The 17,977-nt window shown below is 53.5% G+C and overlaps 1 protein-coding gene across 13 annotated transcripts in view; it reads left to right on the top strand.

Moving 5' to 3' along the window:
• Positions 1 to 17,740, top strand: part of CEP250 (centrosomal protein 250) — a 47,479-nt gene extending 29,739 nt beyond the window's left edge. For 11 of the 13 annotated variants that reach the window (XM_086332119.1, XM_086332122.1, XM_086332121.1 and 8 more), the window contains 12 exons: positions 853 to 986; positions 2,109 to 2,247; positions 3,363 to 3,705; positions 4,315 to 4,436; positions 5,933 to 6,053; positions 7,253 to 7,374; positions 7,827 to 10,412; positions 13,721 to 13,834; positions 14,025 to 14,180; positions 14,627 to 14,728; positions 15,747 to 15,809; positions 17,134 to 17,740. In XM_086332119.1, the coding sequence (XP_086188245.1) occupies positions 853 to 986; positions 2,109 to 2,247; positions 3,363 to 3,705; positions 4,315 to 4,436; positions 5,933 to 6,053; positions 7,253 to 7,374; positions 7,827 to 10,412; positions 13,721 to 13,834; positions 14,025 to 14,180; positions 14,627 to 14,728; positions 15,747 to 15,809; positions 17,134 to 17,397 (4,266 nt within the window). In that variant the 3' untranslated portion in view covers positions 17,398 to 17,740. Of the gene's footprint in view, positions 1 to 852; positions 987 to 2,108; positions 2,248 to 3,362; positions 3,706 to 4,314; positions 4,437 to 5,932; positions 6,054 to 6,359; positions 6,747 to 7,252; positions 7,375 to 7,826; positions 10,413 to 13,720; positions 13,835 to 14,024; positions 14,181 to 14,626; positions 14,729 to 15,746; positions 15,810 to 17,133 lie in introns of those variants that run through there. The other 2 variants (XM_086332132.1, XM_086332133.1) reach the window with 2 other exon arrangements.
• Positions 17,741 to 17,977: the final 237 nt, after the last annotated feature.

Genomic DNA, 17,977 nt, shown 5'->3' with positions numbered 1-17,977 from the left:
CTGCTCCTCTCTCCCAGCCCCACAACCCTTCCCCAGCACAGCCGGGCCCTCCCACTCCCCCTGGCAGGACGGGGAAACCTTGGCCCTGCTGCCTGAGCTTGGGGTGGGGAGGGGGGGCCCCACTATTAAGTGAGAAGTGAAGGGTGCTCAGAACTGAGCATGTGCCTCCCAGGCCCCTGGGATAGTTAGTAACCTCTTTCAGTGGGGACCATGGTCATTATTGTTTAGTCACTAAGTGGTGTCCGATCCTTTGTGATCCTATGAACTTTAGCCCCCCAGGCTCCTCTGTCCTTGGGATTTCCCAGACAAGAATACTGGAGTGGGTTGCCATTTCCTTCTCCAGGGGATCTTCCCAACCTGGGGATCGAACCCACGTCTCCTACCTTGGCAGGCGGATTCTTTACTGTCTCAGCCACCAGGAAAACCCAAACCTCACATTTTTTTGGCAGCCTCCTTGATCCAACCTCCCCCACAGAGCCAGTGTTTTTATACCAGGTTGCTTTTCCTTCTCAGAATCCTGTATCAGATGGTATTCGGATTGTTTATTTTTAAAAAATATAATCATTTGGCCTTTGGACAGAGTTATATTCAGCCAAGGTTTTTCCTTGTGCCTCCTTTATACACCGTATGTGAGGCTGGGGAGACAGGTGATGAGGCTGAAAGGTAGGGAGGGGCTTATGAATGGCTGGCGGAGGGAGATAGTTAAGACCAGCACCTAAGGGGTGGCAGGCCCTCCAGGGCGTTGGGAATGGGCTGGTGACTGTGGTAAACCTTGAAGGACCCTAAGTCCTAGATGAGAAGCATCCTTCCACTGGCCGCCTATCCCCAGCCTTCATGCTCTTGACTTTCCAGGTGGAAGACTTGAAGTCTCAGCTGCTTTCCAAAGAAGCCTCCCAGAGGTTCGTGGACCAGGAGGTTCAGGAAAAGCTGAGAGAGGCCCAGGAGTGTAGCCGAATTCAGAAGGAGCTGGAGAGAGAAAAAGCCAGGTAGGCTCGACAGGCCATGGAGTTGGCTTTGGCCTGTCTGGATCCAGGGGTCACAGTGAGGTTGACAGTTCTTTGCTCAGGTCCCCTAACCACTCATGTCTCCAGCTCTGGGCTCTACAGGTAACTGTGTAGAGAGGGCATGGTCTCTGTCTCTGCAGCTCGCACTTCATTCATTCACTCATTTAGTGGAGAACATGCCTCACGCACCAGACACTATGCCAGAGGTTGGGGATATAGTTTAAATAAGACAATATGGTCTCTGTCGCAATAGAATTGAAGGTTTTGTGGAGAAGACATTAATCAAATCATCTCCAAGGGAAGGTATTGGCAGATTATGTCACCTGGAGTCTGAGTGGGGAGAAACCCTTTTGTTGATGAAACTAGAGGTAGGAGGCTGGTACAGATGTCCAGATAAGAGATACCAAAGCTGGAACCCTGGTGGGGTGGTAAGGAAGAGGAGGAGGGAAGGGGTTTGAGGGACGTTAGGGGAGTTGGGATCGGTTTATATGTAGTCTTGGAATGTTCACAGGCAGAGTGAGGGAACAATTCTGTGATGTGGTCAGGACTTCTAAGGGTGGATAGAGAGGCCATTCACTGAGCTGAGGAATGTAGCAGGGGTGACTGGGGGGAGGGGAGGTGCAGAGGAGACAGGAAGAATTGGACGTGTTGAATTTGAGGTACTGTGTAGGTATTTCTGGAATTTGCCAAAGAGTAAATTGTGAAGTTGAAGAACCTAGGAGCAATCAGTTGGTACTCAATAAACACGGGCTTTTATTCTTAGCCTGTAATCATGATCATTACTGTTACTATCCATGCTATGTTAGAGCAGTCAGATGAGAAGGTAGTTCTTCGTTGCCTAAGAGAATGGCCTGGCCCTCTGACCCCCTCTCTTTTTTAAAAAATTAATTTATTAATTTTAATTGGAGGATAATTACTTTACACTATTGTGGTGGTTTTTGCCATATATCGACATGAATCAGTCACGGGTGCACATGTATCCCCCCATCCTGAACCCCCCTCCCATGTCCCTCCCCACCCCCACTCCTCTGGGTTGTCCCAGAGTACCCGCTTTGAGTGCCCTGCTTCATGCGTTGAACTTGCACTTGACCCTTCTCTTTTTAGCCTGACTCTGTCGCTGGTGGAAAAGGAACAGAGACTCCTTGTTCTGCAAGAGGCTGACTCTGTTCAACAGCAAGAGCTGAGCTCCCTGCGCCAGGACATGCAGGAGGCCCAGGCCGGGCAGAAAGAGCTCAGCACCCAGGTATCTCCCACCCCAGCAGGAAATCTCTTCCCTGGTGGAAGCCGGCCTCTGGAGTCAGCGGGTGCTTGCTCAGTCATGCTGGGGCCTTGGCAGCCCCGGTGGGAGAGGGAAGCCAGGACTGGGTGGGGTGGAGCGTGGGAACCTGACCCAGAGTCAAGAACAGGCCGCTGATGACCGGAACATGGTACCCAGAGGATAGGGCTCACGCAGGCCTGTTCAAGCCTGGCCACTGCCAAGTGTGCCTCGTCTGCCCGGCAAGACACAGCAAGGGGAACAAATATTACTTCCCTCGGGTCCGCGGCAGCAAGAGGCCTTCCATGGACTTGGTCTGTTCACAGCAGGACCCCAGACCTGTGCACGGAGGAAAGATGGACCTGGGAGGAAAAGCACGAAGGGAGTGAGAGCCAGACATAGACTGCGGTAGCGTAGGACCCGTCTGCTTGTTAGACGGTCCTGGTGTGACCCCGGCCCTACTGCTTCTTGGTTGTGTGAATACGCTTTATTCATCCCTAAAACGAGGGTGATAATTCTTAATCATTGTAGGAGTATAGAAAGTGTCAGGAGCACAGTAAGCATTCAGTAAATGGTAGCCATTATTATTGTGACTCGTCTTCTTTTGACTCAGTATCAGGGTTTCAAGAAGAATTCTCTCTTTTTCCGGCTGCCCCAGATCTTAGTTGGGTGTCACCTTTGTTGTGACACGCAAAATATTTTTAGTTGCAGCATGTGGGATCTAGTTCCCTGACCAGGGATTGAACCCAGGCCCCCTGCATTGGGAACACAGAGTCTAAGACACTAGACTACCAGGGAGGTTTCTCAGGCAGATTTCTAATCACAGCAGGAAGCTGGCATAGTTGCCAAGGGGACCAGGGCCAGAGCCCATGAGCATACAGCCCAGGCCCACGTGTTAGGAGTCCTTAGGTAGGTGCGTAGGTCAGATCTGGGGTGACACTCATTCCAGACCCTGCCTTCCTGCTGGAGAGCTGAGCCTCCTGAAATCCTCCCAGCCTCAGACAACCGCACAACCCTGGGGATCGAGTGGGACTGGTCCTGGGAGGGTCCAGGGAGAGGGTGTCCACTCCCTGCTCGGAGTGACCATACATCTTCTCTGGCAGGTGGAATTACTGAAGCAGGAGGTGAAGGAAAAGGAGGCTGACTTCCTGGCCCAGGAGACTCAGCTGCTGGAGGAGCTTGAGGCGTCTCGAGTCACCGAACAACAGCTCCGAGCTTCCTTGTGGGCCCAGGAGACCAAGGTGGCCCAACTACAGCTGCGCCTGCGCAGCACAGAGAGCCGGCTGGAGGCGCTGGTGGCCGAGCAGCAGCCTGGGCACCAGGCCCAGGTCCAGCTGGCCAGCCTCTATTCTGTCCTGCAGCAGGCCCTGGGGTCTGCCTGCGAGAGCAGGCTGGAGCTAAACGGCGGGGGAGACTCAGCACCCTCCCTCTGGGGCCCGGAGCCAGGTGAGGGAGCCATCCAGGACCTCAGGCCTTTGGGCAAAGCCAGGCCTAGCTCGAGGGGTGGAGGAGAGGGGTGCAGTTCTCCAGGCAGTACTGCATCAAGGCCAAGGCCCAGCCTCTGGGATGGATTCAGTCAGAGTGTGAACCCCAGCTCTGCCATTTGCTAGACATGTGTCCTTGGGCAAGTGACCTCTCCTGTATGAGCTTGATTTTCTCAACTATAAAAGGAGGGTGTTATAAGTACCCACCTCTCGGGATTTTTCTGAGGAGTTAATGAAATGACAGAAATAAAATCACCCGCTCAGTCCCTGGCACTTGTTCACACGCTCAGTCGTGTCCAACTCTTTGCGACCCCATGGACTGCGGCACGCCAGGCTTCCCTGTCCTGGCACTTATTAAATGCCTAACAAATGATAGCTGGCATTTTCTAGTGCGCATCAAAGCGCCTGGCACCTAGGTATGCAGACCAGGGCACGATGAACAAACTGCTGAGGGGGACTCTTTGAGGAGAGGAGGGGTGGATAGGAAGGCCAGGGCCATGTCTGGGTGGTGTGGTGTGGCTATTTCATGTCAGAGTGCAGCCAGGTCAGGAGGCGTTTCCTCGTTTTTCAGACCAGAATGGCGCTAGGATCCTCTTTAAGAGAGGGCCCCTCCTGACGGCTCTCTCAGTTGAGGCAGTGGCGGCCGCCCTCCACAAGCTTCACCAAGACCTGTGGAAGACGCAGCAGGCCCGGGTATGTGTCTCTGTTCTCCTTCCTCAGGCTCTTCACCTCCCCTGAAAAAGGCTCATGGCATAGTCTGACCTGTGTTATTTCTTCTTTAAAAAAAAAAAAATTATTTATTTGATGGTGCTGGGTCTTACTAGTTGCGGGGTGTGGGATCTAGTTCCCTAACTGGGGATTGAACCTAGGCATCTTGAATTGGGAACGTGGAGACTTAGCCATGCTAACCCCCTGGTGGTTCCTTGGACCACCAGGGAAGTCCCTGACCTGTTTTATTTCTGACATCAAGTTGGAATGAGTTCTGCCTCTATTGCTTACTACCTGGCAGCCGTGAATAAAGCATTCGGCTTCCTGGACCTTGGTTTCTTTAGTAAATTAGGGTACACTGTGCCCACTTCACCAGGTTTTGAGGATTAAATGAGCGAGGGACTCAGGTGAGCCCTGTAAACCGTGATACTCTGTGTAGATCTGGGATATTGCTTTACATCATTTTCCTCTCAGCCACAAATTGTTCTTGGTGCCAAGACCTCCAAGAAGAAACCAACAAATGGGGATCACTGAGATTTGAGGTTGCCGTTTATAGGAACATTCTAGGCCCAAGACAATATGAAATGTCCTCCAAATCCCACCTTATGGTGAACCTATCAGTTAGTGAAAATTGAGTGTCAATATGCACTCTGACGGAGAAGGCAGTGGCACCCCACTCCAGTACACTTGCCTGGAAAATCCCATGGATGGAGGAGCCTGGTAGGCTGCAGTCCATGGGGTCGCTGGGAGTCGGATACGACTGAGTGATTTCACTTCCACTTTTCACTTTAATGCATTGGAGAAGGAAATGGCAACCCACTCCAGTGTTCTTGCCTGGAGAATCCCAGGGACGGGGGAGCCTGATGGGCTGCCGTCTATGGGGTCGCACAGAGTCGGACACGACTGGAGCGACTTAGCGGCAGCAGCAGCATGCACTCTGAGCTAGGGATACAGAAAGGAGAAACACCTGCTCTCTGCCCTCAGGAAGGCTCATGACAGGGCTGAGCAACCCAGCTTTGTCCTGAGATAAAGCTGAGCTGCTAGAATTAACTAGATCAGTAACAGGTGCACATTCTGATAATAGGAGGTAGGGGCAGTGCAATCTGACTTGAGAGGGTCGGAAGAAAGGAAGCAGTGACCTTTGAGCTAAAATGTGAAGTGATTCAGGAAGAGGAGAGGGATCCTGGGCTAAGACTTCAGTAGGAGTTCTGTTTCAAAGACAGACGGGTCAGAAGGGGAAGTCAGGCTCCAGCCAGTTGGGGCAGAGCCTGTCATCACTTCTGGGAGCCAGATGCACATGAATTCAGAGGTAAATAACCCAGCAATCTGAGAGTAGGTCCTCGATGGCAAACCCTGACAGAGCCTGAGGGACTAGAGGGCTCAGGCCCTGGACTGGGGCGACATCATGGAAGACGTGGAGCTTGAGTTCCACACACTTCCGGAAGACGTGGCACTTGAGTTCCACACACTTTCTTTCCCAGGATGATCTGCGGGATCAAGCCCAGAAGCTGGAACAGCGTCTCAGTGATATGGAAGCCGAGAAGAGCCAGGTCCACACAGAGTTGCAGGCTCTGCAGAGACAGCTCTCCCAGAATGAGGAAGGTGAGAAGCTCAAGGCAGGAGGGGTTTGAGGGGAAGAGAGGAATGGCAGACTTCACGGGTGGCGCTAGTGGTAAAGAATCCACCTGCAGTGCAGGAGACCTGGGTTTGATCCCTGGGTTGGGCAGATCCCCTGGAGGAGGAAAGGGCAACCCACGCCGGTATTCTTGTCTGGTGGATCCCATAGACAGAGGAGCCTGGCGGGCTATGGTCCATAGGGTTGCAAAGAGTCAGACACGACTAAAGTGTGAGGAAAGGCCCAGAGGGGTGGGATCGGCCTGGGAACCACTCTTTACTGCTTGCCCACAGCTGCAAGAAGATACCCAGAGGCATCTCCAAAGGAGTGGTGAACCCCGTGAACTACTTTTCATGCTTTGCTTAGCCTTTGAGAGCCATCCTGGCAGAAGAGATTAGGAGGAACAGATTTGGTGAACTCAGGGAAGTTGCTGGCTAGGCTTCCATTTTTTCTGTCTGCAGGTTGAAAAAACTGGCTACCTAAGGCCTAGTCTCAAAGAACACCATAAAATTCTGTCATTATCATTTATCAGTGTTACTTATTTTGTCATCCCCAACTATTCTCAAAGTGATCAGCAGGATCCTGAGCTTATTTGGGAAATAGAAAAGGGGGGAACCTGGGGAGAATGTATCTGTGCTACAATCAAGGCTGGGAAGGGTGTTGACCACCAGGAAAAGAAAGAGGAGTGTCTTCAGGCTCAAGGCTCAACTACAGAAGAGAAGAAGACAATGTGGGGAATGGATCTGGGTCTTAAAATGTCCCACAGGGCTCAGTGAGAGCCATACACAGAGCTGAGTTCTGGTGCCTTTTGCAGAAATGGAGGGCCCCAGCAGAGCTGCCCTGGTCTCTAGGAACCCCTGCAAAATCCTAGAATTGCTGGCTGAAAAGGACATCCCATGTCATGAAGCTCAACCCTGTCTGGAATCCAGGCTTGAGAACCTGTGTGATCGGGATGAGAAGTGTTGGCACAATTGTCAGGCAGCAGATGCAGACAGGGGTCTGGAAGCAGCAGGGAGCCTAGACAAACAGAGCAGTGGGCAGAAGGGTCATGTCTCTATGAAACTGGATGTAATTCTCTCCTTCTTGGCCTTTTCCTCCTTTGTTTCTGCTTCCCTTCTCCCATCTACCTGTACATCCCTCTTTTCCAACACCCCAATCATGGGCCTTCCTCCATCTCTTCCCAAAGAGAAATCCAAGTGGGAAGGCAAACAGAACTCCCTAGAATCTGAGCTGATGGAACTGCGTGAAACTGTGGCATCCTTACAGAGTCGCCTCCAGCAAGCAGAGCTGCAAGGAGTGGAAGCCCAGGTAAGGTGGTACTGAACTGGGGAGGCGCCAAGGCTGGGGCTCCCATCCTAGCCCCTGGTCAAACCCCATGCATATATAGTGCCCAGCTTTCTTCAGCAGTGGCTCCATTTCTCTGGCTGTCCCCACAGCCCTGAGGACCATTATGAAGGCCTCAGTGAATCCTCCTTTAATTGCTCTTTCTGCATTGAGGTTGAGATCTTTATCCTTGACCTGAAGGACTAGAGTCTGGGATGGCTGATTTGCATCAGACTTTCTTTGAGCAGAGCAGAGCAGAGCCTAAAAGTGTGGTCGGGATGTTCTTTTACAACATCAGCCTGAGTAGAATGCTCAGTTCCTTTTGCTCACATCCTTGACAAGGCTGACACTACAGAGGAAAGAAAGAAAAGGCCCTTGTTGGAGTGACAGTTTGAGGGAAGCACAGCTTTAAGGTGGTTTTGTATCTCGTTTTCCAGAGTGAGCGCAAGTTACTGCAGGCAGCCAAGGAGAGCCTGACTGCCCAGGTGGAACATCTCCAAGCCTCTATCACAGAAGCCAGGGCTCAGGCAAGTGCTGCTGTGGCCCTGGAGGAAGATCTTCGGATGGCGCGCTCAGCCCTGAAACTGAAAAATGAGGAGGTGGCGAGTGAGCGCCAGCGAGCCCAGGCCCTGCAGGAGCAGGGTGAGCTGAAAGTGGCCCAGGGGAAGGCTCTGCAGGAGAATCTGGCTCGCCTGGCCCAGGCCCTCTCGGAAAGAGAAGGGGAGGTGGAGACTCTGCAGGGGAAAATCGAGGAACTGGAGAAGCAACGGGAAATGCAGAAGGCTGTGTTGGAAGTGCTGTCTCTGGACCTGAAGAAGAGGAACCGAGAGGTGGATCTACAGCAGGGACAGATCCAGGAGCTGGAGGAGTGTAGGTCTGTGCTAGAGCATCTCCCCGTGGCTGTTCAGGAGCGAGAGCAGCAGCTGGCCCTGCAGAGAGAGCGGATCCGGGAACTTGAGAAGGACCGGGAGACACAGACGAGCATCCTAGAGCATCATCTCCTGGAACTTGAGAAGAAGGTCCAAGTGATCGAGTCCCAGAAAGGCCAGATTCAGGACCTGAAGAAGCAGCTGGTTACGACGGAACGCCTGGCCCTGGAGCTCGAGGAGAAGCGTCACAAAACGGAGAGCCAGCGAAAGGCGATAGAGGAGCTGGAGGGCCAGAGGGAAGCACAGAGGGTGGCACTGACCCACCTAACGCTGGACCTGGAGGAAAGGAGCCAGGAACTGCTGGCACAGGGCAGCCGGATCCAGGAGCTGGAGGGCCACAGCACTCTCCTGGCTAGTGAGCTCCAGGAGAAGGAGCAGGAGGCCATGGCCCAGCAAGACCAGATCCGGGATCTGCAGAGGCAGAAAGAGCGTCTGAGTCAAGACCTGGAGAGGAGGGAGCAGGAGCTAGTGCTGCTGAAGGAGAGGACGCAGGCCCTGGAAGATCAGCGGAGCCGGCAGACCAAGATCCTGGAGGAAGACCTGGAGCAGATCAAGCTGGCCCTGAGAGAGCGGGGCCGGGAGCTGGTCTCGCAGCGGCAGCTGAGGCAGGAGTGGGCAGAGGAAGGGAAGGGCCAGAGCAAAGCTCAGCGTGGAAGCCTGGAGCACATGAAGCTGATCCTGCGGGATAAGGAGAAGGAGGTGGAGTGCCAGCAGGAGCACATCCAGGAGCTTCGGGAACACAGGGACCAGCTGGAACAGGAGCTCCAGGGCCTCCACAGGAAGGTGCGTGAGACCAGCCTCCTCTTGACCCAGCGGGAGCAGGAGATTGCGGTCCTGCAGCAGCACCTGCAGGAAGCCCGGGACCAGGGGCAGCTGAAAGAGCAGGAGCTTCAGGGGCGGCTGGAAGAGACCCAGAGGGTCCTGGTGCACAGGACCCAGGAGCTCCAGGCCCTGCAGCAGCAAGAGGCCCAGGACCAGGAGAAGAATGTGAAGGAGCAGGCGGACTCACTGCAGACCGCCCTGGAGCAGGCGCATGCTGCCCTGGAGGAGCGCCGGGCTGAGCTCGAGGACCACAAGGAACACGCGCGGAGGCTCCAGGAAGAGCTGGCAGTGGAGGGGCGGCGGAGCCAGGCCCTGGAGGAGGTGCTGGGTGACCTTCGGGCAGAGGCTCGGGAGCAGGAGAAGGTGCTGCGGGCCCTCCAGCAGCAATGTGCCGAGCAGGCCCAGGAGCATGAGGCGGAGGTCCGGGGCCTGCGGGACAGCTGGCTGCAGGCAGAGGCGCTGCTCGACGCCCGTGACAGGGAGCTGGAGGCCCTACGGGCAGAGGGCCAGGCCTCCCAACGGCAGGAGGAGGCTGCCCGCGGCCAGGCTGAAGCTCTGCAGAAGGCCCTTGGCCAGGCTCAGGCCGCCCTGCGGGAGAAAGAGCAGCATCTTCATGGGCAGGCTGAACTGAGCCGCAACCTGGAGGCCAGCACGGCCACCTTGCAGGCCGCCCTGGACTCCTGCCAGGCCCAAGCCCGGCAGCTCGAGGAGACCCTGAGGAAGCGGGAAGGTGAGATCCAAGACGGGGACCTCCGGCACCAGGAGACTGTGCAGCAGCTCCAGCAGGCGCTTGCCCAGAGGGACAAAGAGCTGAGAGAGCTGAGGAGGCAGGGGCAGCTGCTAGAGAAGTCTCTGGCCCAAGAGAAGCAGGAGCGCAGGCACGAGAGAGAAGGGGAAGAGGTGAGGGGCCTCCGGGAGAGCCTCAGGGAGCTACAGCGGACCCTGGCTCAAAAGGAAGACGAGCTCCTGGAGCTGCGGGAGGCCCAGCAAAGGAAGGATCTGGAGGACGCACCCCACAGCCACAAAACCTCGCCCAGGGAGGAGCCGTCTCCCCCACTCGACTCCTCAGGGCCCAGGCTGCAGCGGGAGCTGGAGCGACTGCAGAGGGCCCTGAGGCAGACGGAGGCCAGGGAGATCGAGTGGAGGGAGAAGGCCCAGCACCTGGCACTGTCCCTGGCCCAGAGCAAGGCCAGTGTGAGCAGTCTGCAGGAGGCGGCCCTGCTCCTACAGGCCTCCGTGCTGGAGCGGGACTCGGAGCAGCAGAGGCTGCAGGTGAGTCACGTCGTGGCGGGTAAGACTCCGGGGCCATCTGCACCTCAGGGTGTAAGTAAAGGTGAGGTCACGGACACCTCAACACAGTGGAATCCCAGTTAGTGTGCTAGTGTGGGGTGGGAGGGGCAAGGCGACACCCACAGACTCTGCCCTCCCAGAGTTAACGGTCTAGTGGGAGAGCGATTATTGTGCCGTGCATGCAGCTCTTGGGGTTAGTGCTTAATTAGGATTAGTTTAGTGTGCTCTGAGCAAACCAGAGGGATGCCCCGCCTTTCCTGGGTCCCAAAAGGCTTCCTGGTAAAAGTGATGTTTGAGATTAGATCTGAAGGGACCGGTAAGGAAGTAGCCCAGCACAGGTAGGGGAGGGAGAGGAGAAAAGGAGGGGAGAGAGAACGTAGAATATCAGTCAGGGAGTTGAGGCTGCCTGGGACGTAGAGCAGGGGGCTGGCAAGAGCAGAGAGGATGGCAGGGGCCCATCGTTTAGGGCTTGTCAGCATGTTGAGGACCTGGATGACCAGTGGGAAGCGGATGAAGGGTTTGGGCCCAGGGAATGACAGAATCAGATATATAATAGTTCATAAAGATGGCTCAGGCTGCCCTGTGGAGCAGCTGGAGATCTGGGGAGACTGAGTAGGAGGCTGTAAGTGGGAGTCAGCGGGGAGGTGGTGACCTGAGATAGGAAGTGTGGATGGAGACACGAAGAAATGACAAAGTAAAGACAGGGCCCAGGTTTCTGCTCACTGAGATAGAGGAGGGTTTGGGGAACAAGAGGGAAATAGTGTGGTCAGTTTGGAAACGAGTGACGTACCTGTGGGACCTGCAAGGGGACAGGTCCAGTGGGCGGGTCTGTAAACTGAGCTGAAGGTAAAGGATGAGATTGAGGCCAGCGGTAGAGACTTGGGAGATATCAACAGCTAGAAAAAGTGGGCTCCTCTAGGCAGGATGTTGAACGGCAGAGGAAGTGACCTTAGAGTATGACCTTTATCCTCAGGTCAGGGCCATGTCTTAGTCATGTTTGCACTGAGCACAAGGTCTGCACACAGTGGGCCATCAGGAGAGCTGGGTTTACTGCTGGACGTAGAGAGGTATTATCTATTTTACCCAGAGGAGCCCAGCCCATTTTCCCTGATAAGTCGACTCTATATCCTGGTCCCTTGACTGGATGTGAGCACTGGAGAACCCCCTCCCCGACCTCAGACACACAGCCCTGCAGGGACTAGCCTTCCCGGAGCCCCCAAATCTCTGTTCTGGTTAAAATACAATATGCACACAAAGGGTTTCATTTATGAACTTTGGAGTCAAGTTCTTGGATTTGAAATACAGTTCTGCAGTTTAGTAGCTGTGTGACCTGGGGTAAGTGCTTTTTCTTCTCTGACTCGTTTTTCTCATTGATAAAATATGGAATGATAATATCAGCCCCATACAGCCATTTTGAGTCCAAAAAGCAATAATATAAAGTGCCCAAGAAAGAAGCTTTCAGTAAGTGGGACTCCTCTCCTATTTCTAGGCCTATTCTTACCGGCACAGAAAAAAGTCAGATACATAGGTGGGCGGGAAGGCACTTTCTATACTTGGGAATTACTGAGCCGTGTTTACTCAGTAATGGAGTTCAGGTTGGTACCCCCATTCCCAAAATACTCAAGGACGTTTTTCAGAAGGAGCCCGCTTCCTAGTAGCGTCACAGTATTTATTTGGCTGGGCCAGGCCTTAGTTGTGGCGTGTGGGATTAAGCCTGAGTCCCCTGCCTTGGGAGCGAGGAGTCTTAGCCACTGGACCACCAGGGAAGTCCCAGTAGCATTATTATTTAAAATTGAGGTATAGTTGATTTACAGTGTTTCAGGTACATAGCAGAGTGTGTGTGTGTGTGTATATGTATATATATATTAATATATATATATATAACTGAATATACCTATATTCTTTTCCAGATTCTTTTCCCTTGTATTAATAGGTAATTATAAGATAGTGAATATAGTTCCCTGTGTAATACAAGCAAATCCTTGTTTATCTATTTTATATATAATAGTGTAGTGTATATCTGTTAATCCCAAATTCCTAATTTATCCCTCTTCCCCCTTTCCTCTTTGGTAACCGTAAGTTTGCTTTCTGTATCTGCGAGTCTGCTTCTGTTTTGTAAATAAATTCATTTGTATCATTTTTTTAGATTCTAAGTATAAGTGATATATTTGTTTTTACCTGTCTGACTTGCTTTACTTACTAAGGCTGTCCATGTTGCTGCAGATGACATTGTTTCATTCTTTTTATGGCTGAGTAACACTCCATTATATATATTTACCACATCTTCTTTATCCATTCAAAAACATTCCATTGTATATAGTTACCATCTCTTCTTTATCCATTCATCTGTCGATGGACATTTATACAGTAGCATCAGTTTTTATTTTAAGCATTTTACATGCCAGGCACTGTTCTCTCACTTTCTTTTTCTACAACAACCCTGAGACGCAGGAACAGTTAATATCTTCATTTTATAGTTGAGGAATAACCCGTAAAAGAGGTTAAGTAACCTGTCGGTGATCATCCAGCTCATGATGGGCAGAACTTGGATTAGACCTAAGCAGGCTGACTTTCAAGCATGGCCTCGTACTCCTGAGTTTCTCCTCCCTCCCAGACGGCCACCACGCACAAGTAGACTATCTGCTTCTCTTCTCTGTCTCCCCTCTTGACCTTTGCTATTTATGAACCCTCAAGCGTCTAGAAAATAATCTAAACACTAGTCTTCCCATTTATCCAAAAAGGTTTAACCCCAGAGGCTTGATCTACGCTTTGTATTTTACAAAGGTGGTTGGGGTCTGGAGAGAGCTCCTATCTTGACCCAAGTCACATAGCCAGTAAGCGATGACACAGTTCCCACCTCTGCGTGATTCCTAGTGCTCTCAGTTGTCACTTAGCTTAGGCAAGATCTAAAATGAGACAGGTCCAGGCAGTTCCCTGGTGGTTTAGTGGTTGGGATTTCACTGCCATGGCCCTGGTTCAACCCCTGGTTGGGGAACTGAGATCCTGCAAGCCATGCAACATGGCCAAAAAATAAAAATAAATAAACTGAGACAGATTTTAGTCCTAGACCACCGTGTATCCTTGGGAAGATCCTCCTCTGTTCCTTTGTTTTATCCGTCTGTAAAATGAAGGTTCTGCACTAGAATAGCTGAGAGGTGCCAAGAAAAATAAGACTATAAACCTGATGAGATTGTTGACGATGGAGGGTGGAGTGGACATGCGGATGTTCCTCTCACTTTCTGAATGTGCGGTCACCATGATGTGACTTGCTTTGCACCTTGATGTCCCAGGACGAACTAGAGCTCACCAGACAAGCTCTGGAGAAGGAGCGACTCCACAGCCTGGGCCTGACCAGCCAAGCAGAACAGGGGCCTGGAGGAGAGCCCGGCATCCGGCTGGGAGAGGTGAGCTGGGGGCCTGGAGAACAGATGGCCCAGGAGGGAGTGCCTGTCCAGGGGCTTGTCCCCTTCCCCTGAGAGTTGGGTCCCTGAATCGCACACCTGCCTGGTTCATCCTTTGCCCTCTGTCTAGCTCCCCCGCCTTCCCCTGTCTCAGGGGCTGCCCTGGTGAGCTTGACAGGTCTCTTTCCTTCAGGTCTCAGAGGTGAAGATGGAGCCGAGTCCTGAGGCAGAGGAGAAGCAGCGCTGGGAGCAGAGGCTTGAACACCTGCAGCGAGCGGTGGCGCAGCTGGAGGTTGACCGGAGCCGGCTGCAGCACCACAACGCCCAGCTGCGGACCACCCTGGAGCAGGTGGGTGACTCCAGTCCTTGGCTCCTGCCCCCAGTCTGAAGAAAGGTGCACATCTCCACTTCTCCTGCAGCCCCCGGAGCGGGGGGTTTGGAAACGATAGCCCAGGACCAGATTTGGCCTGCTCTCCATTTCTGAAAATAAAGTTAAGTGGGGATGCACCAGTATTTGTGACAAAGATTGAATGGCCCACAGTGCCTGAAGTTCTACAGAAGACTTGCTGGCCCTGCTTGGAAGCCCAGGAGGCTGGCCCCACGTCCTCTGTTGCAGCAGCACTGTGCACTCAGGGCTGTCCCAGCACAGACTCTCCTCCATGCAGTTCAGCTTCTCACGACCCCTTATGTTCACACCACACCCCTCACACCAGCCTGCTCCCCAAAAAGGCGGCTCAGCTGCAGCCCAGAGCCAAGCCCAAGCCCTGGGCTCTCACTCATACCCAATCTCTGCAGGTGGAGCGAGAGCGGAGGAAACTGAAGAGGGAGTCCATGCGCGCGTCGAGGGCAGGGGTCCTAGAGAGCAGTGGAGCCACAACACCGTCCCCCACACCCCAGGTTTGTCCATTTTCATTGACTGCAGCTTCCGGAGAGCCCAAGCCCGGCCACCAGAAACAGTCCTCTGCAATGTGTATCCAAGGCAAGAAGCCGATTCAGCCAGTCCAGAGGGCCCGTCCTGACCAGGCTCTGCCCCGCCTAGCACTGTCCCTGACCCAGGAAAGAGGCCCAACATCAGTGACTGGGCCTTGAATCAAGGCTGGCAGCCCTGCCTTCTGAGCAGCCTTTGCTGATGTTCAGTCCATCTGCCCCAAGACCAGTGCTTCAGGCTCCTGGGAGCAAAGCTCATGGGTTTCTGGTCTCTCCCAGTGTGTGGTGCTTGCCACATCCCGATGTACCTAGGGGCTCAATAGCAGCTTCGTGGACCTCTTAGACTTCCTTGCCCTTTGCAATACTGAATTAACAAGATATGGGTCCAAGGTGTTTCCTGGTGGTCGTTTGGTCACTAAGTCGCATCTGACTCTTTGCAAGCCCAAGGACTGCAGCACGCCAGGCTTCCCCATTGAGTCAGTGATGCCATCCAACCATCTCATCTTCGGTTACCCTCTTCTCCTCCTGCCCTCAATCTTTTCTGTGGCCAGAAAGATTTAGGGGAAGACACCGCAAACCACTCTTTTGACTGAGTTATGCCCATCAGTCGACAGTCCTGGAGCCTGGCAGGCAGGGACTGTCCCTAGTGGCTGAGCACGTCCCAGCCCTCCATCCCCCTTCCTTTAAAGAGAGCTTCCCAAGGGCAGGGCCCTTGTCCCACTTCCCCTCTGCATCCTTCACGCGCTGCCCGGGATCAGCACGAGGCAGATGTGCGGTGTACTTTAAATGAGGTGCCTCAAAGAAGCCAATCCCATCCAAACCTCTGGGACATTTGGCATCAAGTCTCCATGGGCGTTGCCCATTGGTTTGGTTTAGACCCTCTGAGGCCTCTCCTGCCCCCAGGCCCTGGTGCCCCAGGATTGTGGGAGGCCTGCACAAACCCCGGATGGAAGGCCTGTTCCCCTGGAACAATATTTGTCTCCCCCAGGATGGAAGAGGAGGACAGAAAGTCTCCTCGGATGCCACGCACGTGGCTGAGCTGCAGAAAGAGGTACGTTCCAGAAGGTTCCATCTTCTAAGGCTCTTTCCCTCCCTGGTACTCTGACAGCAAGGCTTTGGTGTCTGCTATGTGCTTGGTCCCTCGTGCGTGTCCAGCAGGGAGGGGGAAGATAGTTCGTGCCTCAAAGAACTGCAGACCCCATGGGAGGCAAGCAGAGCCGTCCCAGCTCTACCTACTACACTGAGTGCACTTAACCTCTCCTATGCTTAGGGTGGGAGCGGGGAAGAAAGTATGCTCCAGGCCCCAGACCGCCTACTGAGAAAGGGAAGGGAAGAAGGCTGAGGAGCAGACAGAGGATTCTCACAGGACAGCCTGAACCAAGCAAAAGCACCCAGGCCTCCTCCACCCTCACATGCACGCTTGCAGGCAGGACTGTCATCAGCACACCAGGCAGAGCAGCCTGGCACAGGCACCAGGATCCATACCCCAGAGCTCAGGTCAAGCTCCAGGAACCTGTTTCAAGTGCCTTTTTGCCTCTGAGGTCTCACCTGAAGATTCACCCTGTCTTGCAAGGCCCAGGAGTAATTAAAACTATGAAGTTCTGATTTCAGAACCTGTGCCAGAAATCAGTAGTCACTACTGGAAGGCCCTGACTATACCTCAAGCTCTCACTTTGAATTCTGTTAGACTCATATAAAGTGATCGCTGAGACAGGCCCAGACTAGGATGAGGCAGGGCAGGCCTCCCTTTGGACCTGGAGCACCTCCTGAAGTTTTGCACTCGACGAGGAGCCTCTCTTGCCCCACCCTCATCCTGAATGTGCCCTGAGCTCCCAATAACTCCACCTCAGTGTACCCATCTGAGAAATGGATCAGTCAGTGATTCTCAACCCTTATACACATTAGAATCATCTGGGGAGCTTTGAAAAAATTACTGATGCTCAGGCCTCATCTTGTCTAGTTAAGTCAGAATGTTTCTTAAAATCTCCCAAAGGGGCATGATGGAGCTTTCTATAGCAATTAAACCGTTCTGTATCTTGATTGAGATAGTAGTTATACATGAATATGTATGTTAGGAAATATGTTAAAATGTACTTAAAATCTGGGCATTTTATTACCTGTAAACACATGAATAGTTTTGTTTTTTTATAAGCTCCCTCTTTGAGCCTCCTGTGCAGCCAGGATTGACAATCACTGGATTCTCTGATTCCCAACAGCCCTTGCCCTATATACTGTAAAGCCTAATCCTGAGATTCATGGGTGTGGAGTTGATTCAAAGGCTGGTCTGACAAGAGCCACAGGAGCCAAGCAAGGAGGGGGTGGGCAGCTTCAGGGTCCTCCATGGCTCTTGCCCTCTTGGTTTTCCTGCCCCCCAGGTGGCCCTCCTGCGAGCCCAGCTGGCCTTGGAGCGGAAGCAGAAGCAGGACTACATCGCCCGCTCGGTGCAGACGAACCGTGAGCTGGCGGGCCTGCACCACAGCCTCTCTCACTCCCTCCTGGCCGTGGCCCAGGCCCCCGAGGCCACTGTCCTGGAGGCCGAGACCCGCAAGCTGGATGAGTCCCTGACTCAAAGCCTGACATCGCCCGGGCCCATCCTGCTGTGCCCCAGCCCCAGCCCTGCTCAAGGCGCCTCCAGGTAGCAGCCACAGCCTGGGAGCACGCAGACAGACAAGATGGTGGTAGAGTGGGTTGTGGCCGCTCCACACAGTTGCAGTTGGCCAGAACAAGTTCTGGCTCTGTGACCCAACCTGGGAGCCCCAGGTCGGCGGACATTCCCAGGAAGAGGGGAGGAAACCCACAAGGCTGAAGGCAGGCCCTGACTCACAGGGGAATGAGGACACAACACTTGTTGCCAACCTGCAGTCACCCCGAGAATGCCTTGCCCTGGCCAAGTGGGTATCTGCAGCCTCTCGCGAGAACTCATTATCCAGTCCCTCACCCTCTGTCACCTCCCCCTTCAGTAATAAACCCTGGGTCTTGGCATTTGTTCTCTGCTGCTGTCTTTACAGTATAGCTGGGAAACAGCAGTACATCAAGAGCATCTGTTAAGGAAGGCTTCACTAAAGATTCCTGTCAAGCGGCATGAATTTGTCATCTGCCTGCATTCTGACAGAGACGAGCTGCAGAAGGCTCACAAGACAGAGCCCCTGTCCACAGGAAGCTTGAGCCCTGTTGACAGGACCAGGCAGACGCCCATCCCTGAGTCAGAGTCAGTTCTGT

Source organism: Bos grunniens, chromosome 13, assembly GCF_055505025.1.
Source record: "Bos grunniens cultivar Pamir isolate PY7600 chromosome 13, Bosgru_T2T1.0, whole genome shotgun sequence".
In the NCBI taxonomy this organism is placed as follows: Eukaryota; Metazoa; Chordata; class Mammalia; order Artiodactyla; family Bovidae; genus Bos; species Bos grunniens.
The sequence above is the reverse complement of the archived record's forward strand: the minus strand, read 5'-3'. Positions and strand labels throughout refer to the sequence as shown.